This window comes from Pangasianodon hypophthalmus, chromosome 4 (genome assembly GCF_027358585.1).
Source record: "Pangasianodon hypophthalmus isolate fPanHyp1 chromosome 4, fPanHyp1.pri, whole genome shotgun sequence".
In the NCBI taxonomy this organism is placed as follows: domain Eukaryota; kingdom Metazoa; phylum Chordata; class Actinopteri; order Siluriformes; family Pangasiidae; genus Pangasianodon; species Pangasianodon hypophthalmus.
This window is the reverse complement of record NC_069713.1, coordinates 16,813,083-16,831,285: the sequence shown is the minus strand read 5'-3', so window position 1 is coordinate 16,831,285 and position 18,203 is coordinate 16,813,083. Positions and strand designations below refer to the sequence as shown.

Genomic DNA, 18,203 nt, shown 5'->3' with positions numbered 1-18,203 from the left:
ATTTGTGTAAATATGTACATATAGTTTGACTATAATTTGACCAACTGTAAAGGGCCTCAAGTTATTTCTGAATTCAGTTGGTCTTTGTACAATCTGATCAGGCAAATGCCTTTCTCAGTGTAAGAAGTGAGAGTTATTTTGACTCAAGTCTATGCCAATAAAAATATATATTATTTAATACATATTATTTATAAATTATTCAACATTATGAAACAAAATGTCTTGACATGAAAACAGACAAAAAATATATATATAGCTTCTGTACCCAAGTGATCATAGATACCAAGCACACCACACAAGGAAACTGCTTTTTTTTTTTATTCAAAGCAAAGCATCTTGGCAACTTCAGGTTAGAAGCTTGACAGCATAATCTGTATATATGTAACGTGGGGAGGTCGACAACGGAGTTGGGGATCCAAGTGCAAGACTTTATTTACAAACGTGGTCAAACCAGGCAGGGTCGAGCACCAGCAAACGGTACAAACAAAGGCAGAGACAAAAGAGTAATCCAAAACACAGGCAATGGTCAGGGCAGGCAGCAAACAATCAAAAACAAGGAGAACAGTCCAAGGGTCAAAACACAGGTAAACTAGGAGACACGGAGACTAGGAATGGCTATAAACACACAAACAATAATCAGCAACCTAGGAGCAGGTGTGAGCAACTTTTATACAGAACAGGGAGAACACATGACAAAACCAACCAATGAGAACATGACACACAAAACAAGGGTAGCACATGACCCAGGTGAGGCAAGGAACACATGGGAAATGGAGTCCTGAGAACAATGGCAAGAGTCCAGGGTGGAGTGCCCTCTAGTGGAGTCCATGGGCACTCCAGCTGGTGATCGTAACAATATAAAAGTGCAGTAACTCATAGCAAACTACAGTCATGCTAAAAAGAAAGTACAACCTCTTTCAATTTTATGTTTTTATTTATCTAAATAACAATTGTGTGGTCTTCACCAACTTCTATAAGCAAACAAATAACTCAGGTGACAACAAAAAAACACAACAAATTTCAATATGTAGTTATTTTCACCAAAAAGTAAACTAACATTCAGAAATCAGGTGGGAAACTGTAAGTACACCCTTCCTACTACCACAATTATTAAGAGAGTAATTAGCAGCCAGGTGTTACTAATGAAACACACAAGATTAGTTAATCATCGAGAAGTGTAAGTACCTCTATAAAAGCAGAAATTTTGCCCGTTTGGCATTCTGGAGCACTCATGTGTGTATCTACATCATGGCAAGAAGAAAGGACATCAGCCATGACCACAGAGAAGAATGATTGCTGCTCATAAATCTAGGAAGGGTTATAAGGCCATCTCCAAACAATTTGAAATTCACCATTCTGCAGCCAGAAGGATTGTTTAAAAATGAAGAGCCTTCAAGACACTTTCTAAACTTACAGGATCTTCATGAATACCAAATATATTGCATAAATGCCCCATTAACAATTTATGAATAAAGCAGTTCATACTCAGCTTGATAAATGAGGCCTTTTGAACTAAAAAGCTCAGTCTATCTTTTCTGTGATAAACAAAATTATGTTGTTATAAAACTAACAACAATAAAGACAAACATAATATGCTTTTCAATATAGCCTGGGGACAACTGTGAAGACAGCTGTGCGTTACTTTTAATCCTATTACATTTAGATTGTATTATATTATTAAACTATTAAGCTATACCCATAGAAACACTTAAACAGACACAAAATGAAGTGAAGTGAAGTGACTTGTGGCCAAGTGTGGTGACCCATACTCAGAATTTGTGCTCTGCATTTAACCCATCCAAGTGCACACACACAGTAGTGAACACACACACACACCATGAACACACACCTGGAGCAGTGGGCAGCCTTTTTTTTGCTGCGGCGCCCGGGGAGCGGTTGGGGGTTCGCTGCCTTGCTCAAGGGTCTCACCTCAGTCGTGGTATTGAGGGTGGGAGAGAGCGCTGGTCATTCACTCCCCTCACCTACAATCCCTGCCGGACCTGAGACTTGAACTCACAACCTTCAGGTTCACCTTCGGGTTACAAGTCCGAGCTTCTAACCATTAGGCCACGACTGCCCCCAAAATGTGCCAAAAATGTGCCAAAAATGTGCTTTTTGGTGTTTATATTGGTTGGAATGGATGTTTGCCGAGGTGCTACGCCAGCTGAGCAAGGTTCAAAGTGTGTGCTTGTTTCTAGACAATCTTCAGTTCTCTTCAGACAAGAAAAGCAGAATTCAATATGGCAGCGATTACATATTATATTCTTACACCCTGTTGTGTCATGCTCTACCAGGTTTCCACATGTAGGACAAGCTCGCAGTGAGGGACATATTAGGTCTTGAACCTCAGGAAGGGTTGTGTCCGTACAATTTAATAGCTTCTCAAGTGTTGGGTTAACGCAGTTGCTGTTGTCACACTTGTCTGAGCGAGGTGCTGGCCATTTCCACGTCTTCAGACATTGCCAGCAGAACTCAAACCTCTCACCAGTATCTGATGTGCAGATGGTGCAGAGTACACACAGGTTGGTCAAATCCTGCCTCTCAACATATGAACTGCAACTGGGGCACTTAAACAAAAACAGAACCCTAATTAGCATAAATTACCATGGCATTCCTCTAAAATTAGCCAGACATTTGACTAGGTGAACTAGCAAAAGCTGTTCTGGTAAATGATCAGATCATCTGCTAAGCACTGTGAAAAAATTAAAACAAATAAGTCTAACTTTGTGCTCTAAAAATAAAGTTATGAAATAACTAATGTTTGGGGAAAAGACCATATCCAAAACTCCACCCCTTCTTGCGAGGTACTGTAACTTTCAATCTATCCCCATCTCAATATGTTTGACATATTCCCATTCAGTTCCTCTGAGAAGTTTTTGAGCCCAGCATTCCTGCCACTATTAATTGAAGTCATAGTTTACTATAGTCATACATTACTATACAGTCCCCTCCAAAACTATTGGAATGGCAAGGCCAATTCATTTGTCTTTGCTGTAGACTGAAGACAATTGAGTTTGAGATCAAAAGATGAATATCAGAAGAGAGTTTGGAATTTCAGCTTTTATTTCCTGGTATTTATATGTAGATGTGCTAAATGACATAGAACATAGCAGATTTTCTATCAGACAACCCAATTTGTAGGTAAGCAAAAATACTGGAACATGTGACTGACAGGTGTTTCTTGTTAGATTGATTGTGTCCCAGGTATATCCTGTTAGATTGATTGTTTAAACAATAAATAGCTCTGAACACCTACTCTTGGTTTTAGCCTTCAATTTCACCTGTGAAGACTGCATTTGTTGTTAAAAAGGATAAGCCAACTTGAAGATCAGAGAGCTGTTTCTGGGAGAAAAGCAAGCCATTTTGAAGCTGAGAAAAGAGGGAAAATCAATCATAGGCATTGCAAAACACTGGGCATAGCCAAAACAACAATTTGGAATGTCCGGACAAAGAAAGAAACCACTGGCGTACTGAGCAACAGACAACAGATAGGTTGGCCAAGGAAGACAACAACAGTTGATGACAAACATTGTGAGACCTGTGAAGAAAAACCCAAAAACAACAGTCAGTGACATCACCAATAACCTCCACAGGTCAGGGGTGAAGGTATCACAATCCAATGTTTGAAGAAGACTTCGATAGCAGAAACATAGAGGCCGTACCACAAGATGCAAACCACTCATTAGCAGTAAGAATCAGAAACCCAGACTGGAATTTTCAAAAAAGTACAGAGATGAGTCACAAAGGTTCTGGAACAAAGTTTTATGGACTGATGAGATCAAGATTAACCTCTACCAAAGTGATGGCAAGGCCAAAGTGTGTAGGTAGAAAGGATCTGCTCATGATCCAAAACATACAAGCTCATCTGTGAAACATTGTGGAGGTAGTGTCATGACTTGGGCTTGCATCGCTGCTTCTGGAACAGGCTCACTAATCTTTACTGATTATGTAACTCACGATGATAGCAGCAGAATGAATTCAGAAGTTTATGCATCCCAATTAAACGAGAGGAACTTTATCATGCAGCAAGACAATGATCCAAAACACACTGCCAACTCAACAAAGTACTTTATCAGGGGTAAAAAGTGGAAGGTCTTAAACTGGCCAGGTCAGTCACCAGACCTTAACCCAATTGACCTTAACCCATGCATTTCACCTCCTGAAGAGGAGACTGAAGGGAGAACCCCTCGTTATATCTGTTCCATATATTTTCCTCGCCTAAAATTTTGGTGGTCTGATACAAAAGGTTCTATGTTTTATGTTGTTTAACACATCTAGATGTAAATACCAGGAAATAAAAGCTGAAATCCTAAACTCTCTTCTCATCTCCAAATGTCACAGAACACCGAACTCATTGTCATGTTCATGAAACCAGATTCAAACAACTTTTGTTTTGTGACATGGTTATTTTTATCATGTTGGATTATCATGTTGGAAGTAACCATTAGAAGATGGGTAAATTGTGGTAATGAAGGGATGCACAAGGTCTTGGTATTAACAGGCCTAAAGTGTGCTAGGAAAACATTCTCCACACCATTAAACCACCTCCACCAGCCTGGACTGTTGACACAAGGCAGGTTGAGTCCATGGATTCATGCTGTTTTCCTCAAATTCTGACCCTACCATCTGTGTGCCTCAGAAAAAAATGAGATTCATCAGACCAGACTATGTTTTTCCAGTCTTCAACTGCCCAGTTTTGCTGAGCCTGTGCCCACTGCAGTCTCAGCTCTCTGTTCTTGGCTGACAGAAGTGGAACCTGACATGGTCTTCTGTTGTTGTACCCCATCTGCCTCAAGTTTCGACATGTTGTGCATTCTGAGCGGCTTTTCTGCTCACCGCAATTGTACAGAGTTGTTATTGGAGTTACTGTAGCCTTTCTGTCAGCTTGAACCTGTATGGCCATTCTCCGTTGACCTCTTTCATCCACAAGGCATTTCAGTCTGCAGAACTGGTGCTCACTGGATGTTTTTTCTTTATTTACACCATTCTGAGTAAACTCTAGAGACTGTTGTGTGTGAAAATCCCAGAAGATCAGCAGTTATAGAAATACTCAAACCAGCCCATCTGGCAACAACAATCATGCCATGGTCAAAATCACTGAAATCACATTTTTCCCCATTCTGATGGTTGATGTGAACATTACCCGAAACTGCTGCCCCGTATCTGCATGATTTTATGCATTGCACTGCTGCCACACGATTGGCTGATTAGATAATGCATGAATGAGCAGGTGTACAGGTGTTCCTAATAAAATGCTGAGTGAGTGTATATTACTATAGCTTCTTTTGTAAAGTAGGCTACTTACTGGGTTGTATTCACAGTACTTAGCTGCTGCCAATACAGCCATTGTCTCTTCAAAGTGGTTCTGCTCTTCTTGAGTCAGTAAAGCAATCCTCCGCACTTCCATGTATGGCCACTCAGCCCCACATGTATCAGTTCCTTGTTTTATAGCTGGACACACGAATTTGTAGTCACCCTGGATGCATAAAACTGAGATAAGGCTGTGCAGATATAATCTCTAGTGACAGTATTATTATATTTTATTTGATCATTACAAATAAGGTAACTCAATTTTATGTAATCATCATTTTTAAGTAATCATCATTTAGAAAACTGCAGAGTTTCACCAGAAATTGACAAAATCTTACTTATTACCGTATATTTAAATCCTAGCATGATTTCCTGTTGTTGTTGTGTATTAAGCAATTAAGATACTATGAAGTGGACAGGGTCTTAACATTGTGTAATTTTGTGTAAAACTTTGTGTCAGTGATTTATTTGCAGGCAATATTTTAAACAATGGATAGTGCTTTGTATAGGTATTCACCCCTTCGAACTTTGTAGTATTTTGGAATTCTGACCATCTCTGGCTGCAATTACAGTTCCTGGGATACATCTCCATCAGTTTTGCCCATCTAGATCCTGATATTTTGTCTATTCTTCTCGGCAAAATTGCTATGTCAGATTAGATGGAGACTATTAAACCACTGTTGACCATTGGTTCTGGGCTTAGACTGGGCTGTTCTAAATCATTCAGATTCTTGGTTTGGAAACACTCCAGTGTAACTTTGGCATTCTCAAGTCTCTTGCAGACTGGAACAGGTTTTCTTCTAGGATTGCCTTGTATTTGGCTCCATCCAACTTGCCCTCAATTCTGACCAGTTTCCCCAGTAGATGCTGATGGAAAGCATCCCCACAACGTTATGCTATCCCCAACATAATTCACTGTGGAAGTGGTGCTCTCAGGGTGATGAGCAGTGTTGGGTTTTTCCCCCCAAAAACAGCTTTTCACACCTACACTGTGCCTCTCTCCAATTTCTTCAGAGTTATCCTTAGACTATAGGTTGCATATCTGACTAATGCCCTCTTTATGTTTTTTTATAGCCATACCTTTTACTAGAACTTTGTTCTGGAATTGGGGACGTAGGGGTTTGACAGCAACAGGGTGAATACTTATGCAATCGCAACTTTTGGATTTTTTATTTTTTAATTCTGAAAAATATATAGATAATTCATTAAGCAGACCGTTTCAGCCATTATACATGCAGAATACGCAAAGTACGACTGTTTTCCTCCAAAAGGACTGTGAACCCATTTAGTAGCCCACCTTATCCAGAAGACCGCGACAGTAGGCTGTGAGGGATTCAGGCGTGACAGCGTGGCCACAAGACATCTCTAATCTCTGGGTATTGGGATCATCATCAAGGGCTAAGTGAATACACAGGAGCATTTAGAAGATGGTGCTAGATATCATGATGAAAAAATAACTCAGATTTACACAAACAAACACTTCTGTGCTACCTAATTTTTACAACCTTGACATTTATTTTCTGAAGTGCACTTCAGTTACTGCCAGGACTCTACTGCTGTAGGTTCTGGGAGAATTATAATGGATTTTGATATCACCACAATTTACTATATCAGACAAAACAGGAAAAGACTGCTATTCTAATTTCTGTTTATGGCTTCATACACACACACACACACACACACACACATATATATATATATATACCTTAATCAAAATAAATCAAAGACCTAAAATCATTAAGGGAAGGCATACAAATGTGAGATTACATTTTTTTATTAAATTAACCTAATGGGAGGAGCTTATAAACCTGATGCGAAATGACAACTAAAATATCCGAGTAGTTATAAACTTTAATCCAAATATCCAAATATACCTTTCTTAAGAGTAATGATAATAATACTGCAGCCTACTTACTAATGTCATCCGCTCTAGTGACAAATCTCAGGGTGCTGTCTTTAGGATTGTGGCACCTTCTTTGCTCCGTCATTGTCAGATCAGTTACTGTCAGATCAGTTACTGTCAGATCAGTTACTGTCAGATCAGTTATTGTCAGATCTGTCTCCTGCTTCACTGTCCAGCTTTCGTTTTCTGAAAAGTATTTTGCCTGTCAGACTGGTAGCAAAATATCGGCGGGGTGGAGCCTCTGATAAAGAGCACGCCTACTAGGCAGATTTACTGAACTGATGGTATATTTTAATTATTACAAACTATTTATTTTAAATTATCGTTTTAAATTGTCTCAGACCTGATGACACTATTTTATTATGTGATTAAGGGCTGAGAGTTAAGTTAAGATCATCTAAAACTGAGAAATACAGTGCTCTAATCTATTTAACGATTATCTTTGTGCTACGATGCTTTTGAGAACCTCGACCCTGATAGGTTTCTATCTGATGAGGGAACAACTCCATGTCTTGGAACAGGATGTTCAACAAGTACATATGGGTGTGATGGCCAGGTGTGCACATACTTTTGGCCATATAGTCTATATACAGTGGATAGAGAATGACACCAACTATTTTCATATTTATTTGGCCTATAAGCTGGAATTAAAATAGAATAAATCTATTTCTTCTACTAGCTAATCTACACCCAATACTTAACACTGTCAAACTGAACAACTACAATATCTTGGTTTGATTACTTAAACAATCTCAGGAATAACCAATTGCCTTCACGGTCACATAGTCACTTTTTTTCCAACACCTGTGTGGACTCAGAGCAATTAAGCTGATAGCTTGAATAAAAAAATAAAAAATTAAAAAAACAGCTGTTTACTGTGGCCCTTCAGTTTTCAAGTGCAAATTCACACAAAGGCATCAGCATGGACTCCAAAGACCACCCAAAATATACAGTTGTGGAAAGGTAGGGGAGAGCGGAGACGGTTGCAACGTGGGGCAGTTGCAACCTGGCTTATTCCTCCAATCAGGAATGAGCTAGAGTGATGATGCTCATACTGCACATGCTCAGTTATCCCCTCCCCCCATCTGGAAGAAATCAGCCATATGTGACCATTCCTTCTGGAAAAAGCTAATTTCAAGGTAAAAAAGTATTTTTCTTAATGCTCAGAATTTTTCTCATACTGTCTAAACTGTTTTTGTGAAGCATTATTCATTCATATAATTTAAATCAGTGTTTTCTTAGCTTCTAATAGGCATAGCTAGCAAGTGTCAAAGCTATTGTGTCTAGCTAGCATAGCAAGTTTTATCATGGCTGTCAGAGTAGGGACAGTTGCAACATGTTGTTGCAACCGTCCCATCATGCTGTTGCATCAGTGGATGCTAAAGTCCTGCTTATACTGGACAACCACTCATCCCATCTGTCTCTGAGAGGAATAAATTTCTGCAGAGACAATGGAATTGTCTTGCTTTCCTTTCCACCTCACTGCTCTCACAAACTACAGCCACTGGATCGTACTGTTTACGGTCCTCTAAAAACACGTTGTGAACTCCTTCTGTGACTCATGGATGAAGAGCCACCCAGGCCTGACAATGTCAATTTATGACATTCCTGGCATTGTTAGGTTGGCCCTCCCTTTGGCAGCAACACCAGCAAATGTGCAGTCAGGTTTTAGGTGCACTGGCATTTGGCCATTTAATCGGAAGGTCTTCCAAGATGTTGACTTTGCACCATCTTTGGCTTTCCTCCATCTACTGCAGCTCCACCAGTTCCATCTGTCCTGCCTGCACCTCCTGCAGATCCACCAGTGCCACCTATGCTGTCTGCGGCTCTCCTGTCGCCACCCGCTGTAGCTCAACTACTGCCACTTGTACTGCCTACACCTGCTGTAACTGCACAAGTGACACCTTCCCATATAGATTTCTCACCTGAGACCCTACAACCTCACCCTAAAGCAGGACCAAGAAAAATCTCAAAAGGGAAGAGAAAGCGGAAGACTGCAATTCTTACAGACACCCCAGAGAAAGAGGCACTGGAATTGGAAAAGAAGCACCAGAAAGCTAGGAGAAAGTTAAATGAAAATAAAACCAAAACAAGAGCGAAGAAAAACAAAAAGACAAAAAACCTAGACAATGACACTGACTCTGACAAAGAAGAGGATTTCTGCATTGTTTGTTTGGAGAGTTACTCGAAACCAAGAGAGGTTTGGGTACAGTGCTGGCAATGCAAGGCATGGGCTCACTAGGCCTTCACTGATGGGGGAGCCCATTATACTTGCCACAACTGCGAGTCTGATGTGGACTAATTTCTTTCTCTCTTACCCTTTCTCTCTCACACACTCATACACTACCTCACACACACACAGTTCAGTTCAGTTCAGAGGAGTTCACAGAAGTATTTGAGTACATTTTCAGTCTTGATTTTCATTAAAAATATTTTGTAGTTCAATTTTTTGTAGGCCTAATAATTAACCAAAACATGGTTGTTACTTGTTCTTTTACTAGTCTTTGACTTTATACGGCCAATTTAACAAATTTAACAATTTAACCAAAGTAACCCTGTCTGTTCACAAATAAAATAAAGAAATATGATGTTATATAATGTTTTTTTTATATTATTATATTTTAATGAATGTTGCAACTGTCCCTGTGGACTGTTGCAACCATCCCCTGTAATGGAGTCAGTTGCAACATTTGACTTTGTCTGTTTAAGTTTAAATTGTAGGTATATTACGTACACATGTTACAGCAACGTGGGTGGGTATCTGACAGATGTGGGTTTATTGTATTAAAATTTTGGCTTTCCACTAAAAACAGTCTCTGAGAAACTGAAGGAAATACAAAAAGTGTTGCAACTGTCCCCATTCTTCCCTACACATTAGGGGAGAAATACAAGAAAGTTTTGAAGAATTTTTCAAAGATATCCTGGAGCACTGTTAAGTCCATCATTAAGAAGTGAAAAGTTGATGGCACCACCCACAGTGTGCCACAATCTGGGCATCCATCACAAGGGGAAAGAAGACACTTGGTCAGAACCAAATGGCATCTTTAAAAGCCGTACAGAATTTTATTTTCCAACAGAGGAAAACATGTATTGTCCAACAGAGGAAAACATGCATCACACAAGAATATTTAAATACTGCATACACCTGTATGGGAGGGTGGCAAGAAGAAAGCCATTTCTCAGAAAGGTCCAGCTGGAGTGTGCATGAAGTTTGCACGAAGTCACCTGAAAGATCCTGAAACAAACTGCTAGAAGGTTTTGTGGTCAGATGAAACCAAAGTAGAAACTTTTGGCATGAATGCCAAGATGGCCGATCACCGAAACAACACCAAAACACTTCTGGAGAAGTACCCGATGAAATCTGCAAATTGTCTGAATATAGGTCAGAAATTCATTCCCATGGGACAATGACCCCATATAAGGCCAAAGCTACTACAGAGTGACTTGGTAGGAACAAGGTGGATGTTTTGGAGTGGCCTAGTTAAAGTGCTGACCTAAATCTAATTCACATTCTGTGGAATGACCTGAAGGCTGCAACTAACCTCTCACAGGTTCTGCCAAGAGCAGTTGAAGATCCATTCATCCCTCATCTGGATAACTTTTTGTAAACAGACAATAAGAAATTACTTATATAAAGATAAAGAAAACATACCCGATTTATCAAACAGATATTTTCATTTGATATGCCATGTGCGCAGCCAGTTGCGATCAGCTGTGCAGTTTACAGGCTGTGGATTGTCATGCGCACGTGACGCTACAGCAGAGTTTCTATACGGAGAAAGTGAAACTATTCTGCATTAACACGACTGCTCTTCGTGAACTTCGTTCAACATGGGGGAAATCTATCAAATTCTGGTGATTGGTTTTAGGGGAGAAAAGAAAACAGTCGACGTTTCAACCTCCGAAGATGATTTCAACAAAACAACTATTTCGGCTTTCAAAGAAAAGCTCACGGTGAAATTTCCGGAGCTTAAAGGCAGGCTTATTTACTCTATATCGTCTATATGATTCTTCACCTGGACTTCAAATGCATTTGACGTGCGGTCAGTAAAATCTCTCCTTTTATCAGGTGCGCAGTTCAGAATGATGTTCACTGATGTCCAGCTTGAGGACAGCGACACTTTCTCCATGCGCAAGATCCAGAACAAATCCACAATCTTCCTGATCGTCCGCATGCCGGGAGGAGGCGCACACACACCGGGAGGAGGAGAGGAGAGTCCGGGCCAGCCGCACTGAAGACCCGGCCTGAACACAGCATACATGCAGAGACTTTTATCACGCCTTTCCTCTCCTTTATTATGTCTTTCCTCTCTTTTATCATGCCTTTCCTCTCTTTTATTTTAGCATGGAGAACAGCACGAAATTTACACAAATAATGTCAAAGAAATGAAGTAACCTCACTAAATGTTTCCTTATTGTCATGTCCTCATAAAAATATCATGTCCTGAAGATTTATAAACTTGATATTGCTAATTTCTACTTTACTTTAAATGATAGCTGACATTCTGATCTATCATCTCATAGTCATCACTGGTTCACAAATCCAAATGTCTTCAGTGTATAGCAAAAACAATAGAATTGGTCTTGCTGTTCCAATACTTTCAGAGGGGACTGTATACTGCAAAGATTGGGAGATGGAAAGGGTAATGGGGTGGATAATGTCTGCACATCAGAAATACATTTTCCACTCATTTTCCTCTCAGGCTGAGAAATTCCCAAATTTTGGACTGCTGCTGGGGATGCTTCTCTTTAACTGGGACTGGGGCTCTATTCAAGTTAGAGGGAATGTACAGGGTGTGCCAAAAGTCTCCATACATGGGAGTATGCCAGCACCACATCGGTTGTGCCTTTGTCAGAGGATGTTCATGGACGTTCACTTCTCAGTTGGTCCACAACACTTCCAGTCTTTGATAAGTTTGGCAGCAGTGTCGTGTGAGATGTGCTTGTCATGTTTCCTGTTAAAGTCCACTGCAACCTTACGACAACTTCCTGATCCAGCCATGAGAATGATTTCAATATATTCTTCTATTGTCAAAGGCATTCTTAAAGGCAATCTGAAAAAATATAATATAATATAAAATAAACTAAGTATGAAAATTTTGGAAGACATTTTGCTAAAAACTGTTGATTTCCCCTGTGTATGAAGACTTGGATGGGGACACCCTGAATTTTGGCCTCTGTTAGACAGCCAAAGATAAAGAACAATTTCACCTTCCAGCACAATTATGACCCAAAGCACAAATCCACATCAGCAAAGGAATGATTTTCAAATACCAAAATGGCCCAGTCAGAGCTCAGCACTAAATCTCATCAAAAACTTGTGGAATGGCTTGAAGGGGGCTGTGCACAGGAGATCCCCTCTCAATCTGAAAGATCTGGATAATTTTTGCAAGGAAGAGTGGAATAAAATTGGCAACTCAAGATGTGCTAAGTGGGTAGACTCTTACCCAAAAGACTGAGTGCCGTGTTACAAGCAAAAAGTGCTTTAAGAAACTATTAGGTTAGGAGTGTGCACACTAGTGCAACCAGGTTATTGTACTTTTTTTTTTTTCATTTTCTTTTTTCCCCCAAAACCTTTCTATTTGTTTTTCACTTAAATTTTGTTGCTTGCTATATCACATTAAAGGTGGAAAATGATCTGACATCTTGGTTTAATTTTTTTAGATCACAAAATGTTTAACAAGGATGTGTATACCTTTTATATCCAGTGTATGAATTGTACTAATAAACTGATCAATTTATCCTCAATTAATCAGAAAACATTAACTCAAAAACCCTTTATAATACACGTGAGTGTGTAATGACAGGGCCTTGAGCTGGTGCCTTATTGGAAATAACTTGAAGTAAACGTTAAAATGACCCACAAGAAAACTACTCAAAGAGAGGTTTTTCAGTATCTTTATCATTGTATTTAAGTATCAAATGTACAATTTTCCATGTTTTACATGCTTTGTGGATGATCAAAAATTATTTTTTACCAACATTGAACAAAAAAACTTGTTATAAAACTAATAAACAATAAAGAAAAACAGAATATGATTTTCAGTATAAATTGAGGACAATTGTCATGACTGCTGTATTATTCTACTGAAACAAAATTACTAGGTTTTGGCCATAGAAACATTTAAAGTGGCCGAAAACTGTACCTTTTGGTGTATAATATGCCAAGATTTCAGTTACCTACTTTTTCCAGGTTGGAATGGATGTTTGCCGAGGCGCTACGCCATTTGAACAAGGTTTAAAGTATGAGCTTGTTTTTAGGCATTCGACCTTGAGCTTTAAGCAAGAAAAGCAGAATTCAACATTGCAGCGATTGCATATGATATTCTTACACCCTGATGTGTCATGCTCAACCAGGTTTCCACATGTAGGACAAGCTCGCAATGAGGGGCATTTTATGTTTTGAACCTGAGGAAGGGTTGTATCTTCACATTTTAACAGCTTCTCAAGTTTGTGGTTAACACAGCCGCTGTTGTCACACTTGTCTGAGCGAGGTGCTGGCCCTTCCCAGGTCCTCAGACATTGCCAGCAGAACTCAAACCTCTTACCGCTATCTGCTGTACAGATGGTGCAGCGTACACACAGGTTGGTCAAATCCTGCCTCTCAACATATGAATTGCAACCAGGGCACTTAAACAAGAAAAGAAAGTTAATTATAATTATTAATAATTATATACAAATAGCTCAAAATATCAATAAAAACCTATCAGATTAACTAGTATGCTGAAGGGAGATCAGAATACACATCTGACTATTTGAAACAGCAACAGCTGCTGTCATTTATAAATCTTAATCTTCAGTTTAATCTGAGTACCCGCAGATCTCTGATCATCTACCAAGCATTGTGTAAAGAATGAAACATATAAGTGAAACTTAAGTGAAGTTTATGCACTAAAAATGAATTTATGAAATAGTTTGAAGACCATGCCCAAAACTCCACTCTTCCTGCTCACCTAACTTTCTATTTATTCCCATCACTCTCTTCAATTCTCCTGGGAAGTTTTCGAACCCAACATCTCTCTGTAACTTACCCTTGTCTTCTACGACCTCTATAATTTCATAATTCATACCATTATTGATTGAAGAAATGATATTACTATGTATTCGCTCCTTTTACAAAGTACTTACTGAGTTGAATTCACAGTACTTAGCTGCTGCCAATTCAGCCATTGTCTCCTCAAAGTGGTTCTGCTCCTCTTGATTCAGTAAAGCAATCCTCCTCACTTCCATGTACTTCCACTCGGCTCCGCACTGATTATTTGTTCCATTTTTTAGAGCTGGACACTGGAACTTATACTGGGCCTGGATGCATAAAACCAAGATAAAGTTGTGCAGCTCTAATCTCTAGTGACAGTGACAGTATATGTTTGTTCATTACATATAAGGGAACTCAATTTTTTTTGTAATAATAATTCTCTAATTATTTTGCAATCATTTCATAGGAATTCTGGTAGGAATTATTATAAATAAATTGAAAATTTGTCAAAATCACCTTTAATACTGTATATTTTATTTCCTAAAATGTTTTCTTCTCTTTTCTTTTCCCTCTAAGCAATCAAAAGCTGCTATAAATGTTGCTATAAACCAAAAAAGGGTTTCTAAACACTGTGTATTTCTGTGTAAAACCTTGAATCATTAGTTAGTTGCAGGCAACTCTTTGAAGGCCACAATAATGTAAAGACCAAAAATAATACTCTTTAGCAGGTCTGTAGAAAATGTATTAAACTGGGGTATTTGTTTTGGCATTAAGCAGGCTGTTTGCATCATTATAAATGTAACTGTTTTAAATGTGACTGATTTAGAAGCCCACCCTATCCAGAAGACTGCGACAATAGGCTGTGAGGGATTCAGGCGTGACAGCATGGCCACAAGACATCTCTATCCTCTGGGTTTTGGGATCATCATCAAGGGCTAAGTGGACAAGAGCACACAGAAGATGGTACTAATAGATATCATCAGGAACATATCACATTTACATACACACACACACACACACACACACACACACACGGTGTACTGGTGTACAACATTTTTTTCTGCAACCTTGACATTTATTTTCCACATGACTCTGTAGTTACTAGCTGGACTCTCCCTTCCATATGTTCTCATGGAATTATAATAGATTTTGAGCTATATTTAATAAGATCTCTGAAGTATGCATGCATAGAAAGACCGATCACTCATAACATTAAAACCACCTGCCTAATATTGTGTAGATCCCCCTTGTGCCACCCAAACAGCTCTGACCCATCAAGGCATGGACTCCACAAGACCTCTGAAGGTGTGCTGTGGTATCTGGCACCAAGACATTAGCAGCATGGGCACTCTGACCGGTCTGCAGATACACAGCCCCATGCGCAGCAAGCTGTGATGCACTGTGTGTTCTGACATCTTTCTATCATAGCCAGCATTAACTTTTTCAGCAATTTGTGCTACAGTAGTTCTTCTGTGGGAGTGGACCAGACCGGCTAGCCTTCGCTCCCTACGCACATCAATCACTCCCTATGAGCACCCATGACCCTGTCGCCGGTTCACCGGTTGTCCTTCCTTAGACCACTTTTGGTAGGTACTAACCTCTGCATACTGGGAACACCCCAGAAGACCTGCTGTTTTGGAGATGCTCTTACCCAGTCGTCTAGCCATCACAATTTGGCTCTTGTCAAAGTCACTCAGATCTGTACACTTGCCCATTTTTCCTGCTTCCAAAACATCAACTTCGGGAACTGACTGTTCACTTGCTGCCTAATATATCCCACCCCTTGACAGAGGCCATTGTAATGAGATAATCAATGTTATTCACTTCACCTGTCAGTGGTTTTAATGTTATGGCTGATCGTGTACATAGAAATGTTCTTTTTTTTTTTTTTACATTACAAGAAGGATAGAAAATGTTTCTTTTACACTTCAAAGGTTTGTGATCATTGTCAGGTGAAAAGAAGGAGGGGTTTTGTTTTCTGAAGAGTATGATAATGATGCAGTAGAAAATGTAGCAAAGACTATACAGTACATTACTTATCAGCTAAAACAGGAAAAGACCGCTGTTGTAATTTCTAGTATTTGGTACTCATTTCAGTTGCATACTCTTTATTTATCCTTATTTTTATTAGTATTATTTCCAGATATGGCACCAATCCGATACCCAGTATCGGTATAGGCCTGATACCAGCAAAAAAGGGTGGATCGGATATCAGACAAATCATACTGGATATCGGACCATGTAACAAATGGCAAAGATTTGAATTGCATGTGGAAAAGAAATTTATTTTTGTAACTGGAAATTTAAGGAGACTTGGAGACTTGACTGTTTTTTTTCTTTCGTTAGGATTGATTTTATTATATTTACACTTTATGTTAATTTATATTTAATTATAATTGGTAAAAAAAAAATATATAGTATCGTGTCAGCTCTTATTATTTCCTTATTAAAGTGATCTGTTGGCCGAGATGGCTTCTCTGTCGCTGTCTTGGCTTCAGAGGGGCTTCTTTTCTTAATCAATAAATAAAATAGACTTCCTGAATTCAGATTCTAAGCTTCATGTGTAGCAGACTTCAAATGGTAACTTCTGGACACCACAGAAACACGACCACACCATGGATGGGATGACTGATACATCGGTTTTATTCCTCTGCTTCACCCTCTTTAACAAAAGTAGTGTGAGGCAGAATTAGTATATACACATCGGAAGACCTACTCTCTCATCCCTGCATGGAAAGACACACGAGCGAATGAAGCACCAAAATTAACACGGTTAAAAGCGCCACTTTCAAGGAAAATTCGGTAATCACACTGATGAACATTATGACAGAAAACCCTTAACAGTGTTCTAACATCATAAATACAGTGATTAAGTTACAACGAAACAGTAAATACGGGATAAATGCAAGAGAGCAAAACTTCCTCCGCTTTCCCATTTGCATGCACCACGCGTCTGAGCGCGAGCGCTTAAACGGGAAGCGATGTATCTTCCTGCGGTGTTCCACTAATTAAGGCCCACATACAACACATGCAATCAACCATCTCGCAGATCTAAATTCATCAAGGAGTAACATACTGATTAGATGTGATCTTACGTTTTCTAAGTGAATTAACCTAACAGGAGGAGATTAGCCCAAGAAGCGAAACGAAAACTTAACACACACTCATGTATAATCCAGCTTTCCATAACTTAAATCCAAATGTACGGCTCTATAGAGTAATGATGATAATACTGTAGTCTTACTAATGTCATCCGGTCGATCAACAAATTTCAGGCTGGTGTCTTTAGGATTGTGGCGCTTTTCTTGCTCCATCACTGTCAGATCAGAGTTACTCATGCTCTGTTTCCTGCTTCATAGTTTATCTTTCGTTTTCTTGGAAAGTCTCAGCAGCTGGAGGCTGAATAGCAAACAGGGCGGATCCGCTGAAAAAGCGAAAGAAATGTTGAAAGGTATTTATGGTAACCTGTTTAATAAAACCTAAAAAAAAAAAAAAAAACAGTAAAAAATTTATCAGTTTATTGCATGAAGTCTTTTTAGTACAGCCTAATGCATACATATATATTAAATACAGGCTAATATTATACTGAACTGATGGCATATTTTAGTTTTTATGGGCTACACATTTTAACCTATCAATTTAAGTTGCCTTTGAATTTTCCACGCACTTGGAATATAAACCAAATTGGCCTAAATATACCTGATCATTTTTGTTATCTGTAGCCTGAGGCATTTCAGTGTTGGACCTAATTCTTTCCTTACTACTATAGTCTATATCCTGCATGAGTCTATGCTCCTATTAGAGCTGTGTTCTGGGAGCAAAATAGTACAGACAGGGCAGAGCCGCCGATCACTTGAGCACATTTGCATAGTATGTAAAGTATTTTTAATCTAAGCTGTATGACAATGCCCATTATTAAAAGGAAAGTGAAGTATGTTGGTGCAGAGAGTTGGAAATGCAACAGAACTAGATACAGGCTTTACAGAAAACCAGATTTGTGATGTGGAAGAGAAA

The 18,203-nt window shown here is 39.1% G+C and overlaps 3 protein-coding genes across 3 annotated transcripts; 1 reads left to right on the top strand and 2 right to left on the bottom strand.

The window, feature by feature from the left end:
• Window positions 1-352: 352 nt before the first annotated feature.
• Window positions 353-7,394, bottom strand: LOC117597111 (uncharacterized). The gene is made up of 4 exons (XM_053233097.1): window positions 7,226-7,394; window positions 6,608-6,708; window positions 5,306-5,476; window positions 353-2,567 (listed from the first exon to the last, which is right to left on the bottom strand). The coding sequence occupies exons 1-4, from the start codon at window positions 7,296-7,298 to the stop codon at window positions 2,040-2,042; spliced, it is 873 nt and encodes a 290-aa protein (XP_053089072.1). The 5' UTR covers window positions 7,299-7,394; the 3' UTR covers window positions 353-2,039.
• Window positions 7,395-10,992: 3,598 nt separating this feature from the next.
• Window positions 10,993-12,850, top strand: zgc:194655 (uncharacterized protein LOC794380 homolog). Its single transcript, XM_034303465.2, has 2 exons — window positions 10,993-11,189; window positions 11,283-12,850. Exons 1-2 carry the CDS (start codon window positions 11,045-11,047, stop codon window positions 11,447-11,449), a joined length of 312 nt encoding a protein of 103 aa, XP_034159356.1. The 5' UTR covers window positions 10,993-11,044; the 3' UTR covers window positions 11,450-12,850.
• Window positions 12,851-13,095: 245 nt separating this feature from the next.
• Window positions 13,096-17,591, bottom strand: LOC113540526 (probable E3 ubiquitin-protein ligase RNF144A-A). Its single transcript, XM_026937082.3, has 4 exons — window positions 17,434-17,591; window positions 15,024-15,124; window positions 14,342-14,515; window positions 13,096-13,843 (listed from the first exon to the last, which is right to left on the bottom strand). The coding sequence occupies exons 1-4, from the start codon at window positions 17,525-17,527 to the stop codon at window positions 13,394-13,396; spliced, it is 819 nt and encodes a 272-aa protein (XP_026792883.1). The 5' UTR covers window positions 17,528-17,591; the 3' UTR covers window positions 13,096-13,393.
• Window positions 17,592-18,203: the final 612 nt, after the last annotated feature.

What these genes read in the sequence shown, in the direction of transcription:
- LOC117597111 (XM_053233097.1), bottom strand. Translation starts at nt 7,298, where the DNA reads ATGACGGAGCAAAGAAGGTGCCACAATCCTAAAGACAGCACCCTGAGA. An exon ending in CACTAGAGCGGATGACATTA is followed by an intron (nt 6,709 to 7,225) that starts GTAAGTAGGCTG and finishes GTATTCACTTAG; the next exon opens with CCCTTGATGATGATCCCAAT. An exon ending in GTCGCGGTCTTCTGGATAAG is followed by an intron (nt 5,477 to 6,607) that starts GTGGGCTACTAA and finishes TTATGCATCCAG; the next exon opens with GGTGACTACAAATTCGTGTG.
- zgc:194655 (XM_034303465.2), top strand. Translation starts at nt 11,045, where the DNA reads ATGGGGGAAATCTATCAAATTCTGGTGATTGGTTTTAGGGGAGAAAAG. An exon ending in GAAATTTCCGGAGCTTAAAG is followed by an intron (nt 11,190 to 11,282) that starts GCAGGCTTATTT and finishes TCCTTTTATCAG; the next exon opens with GTGCGCAGTTCAGAATGATG.
- LOC113540526 (XM_026937082.3), bottom strand. Translation starts at nt 17,527, where the DNA reads ATGAGTAACTCTGATCTGACAGTGATGGAGCAAGAAAAGCGCCACAAT. An exon ending in TGATCGACCGGATGACATTA is followed by an intron (nt 15,125 to 17,433) that starts GTAAGACTACAG and finishes TTGTCCACTTAG; the next exon opens with CCCTTGATGATGATCCCAAA. An exon ending in GTCGCAGTCTTCTGGATAGG is followed by an intron (nt 14,516 to 15,023) that starts GTGGGCTTCTAA and finishes TTATGCATCCAG; the next exon opens with GCCCAGTATAAGTTCCAGTG.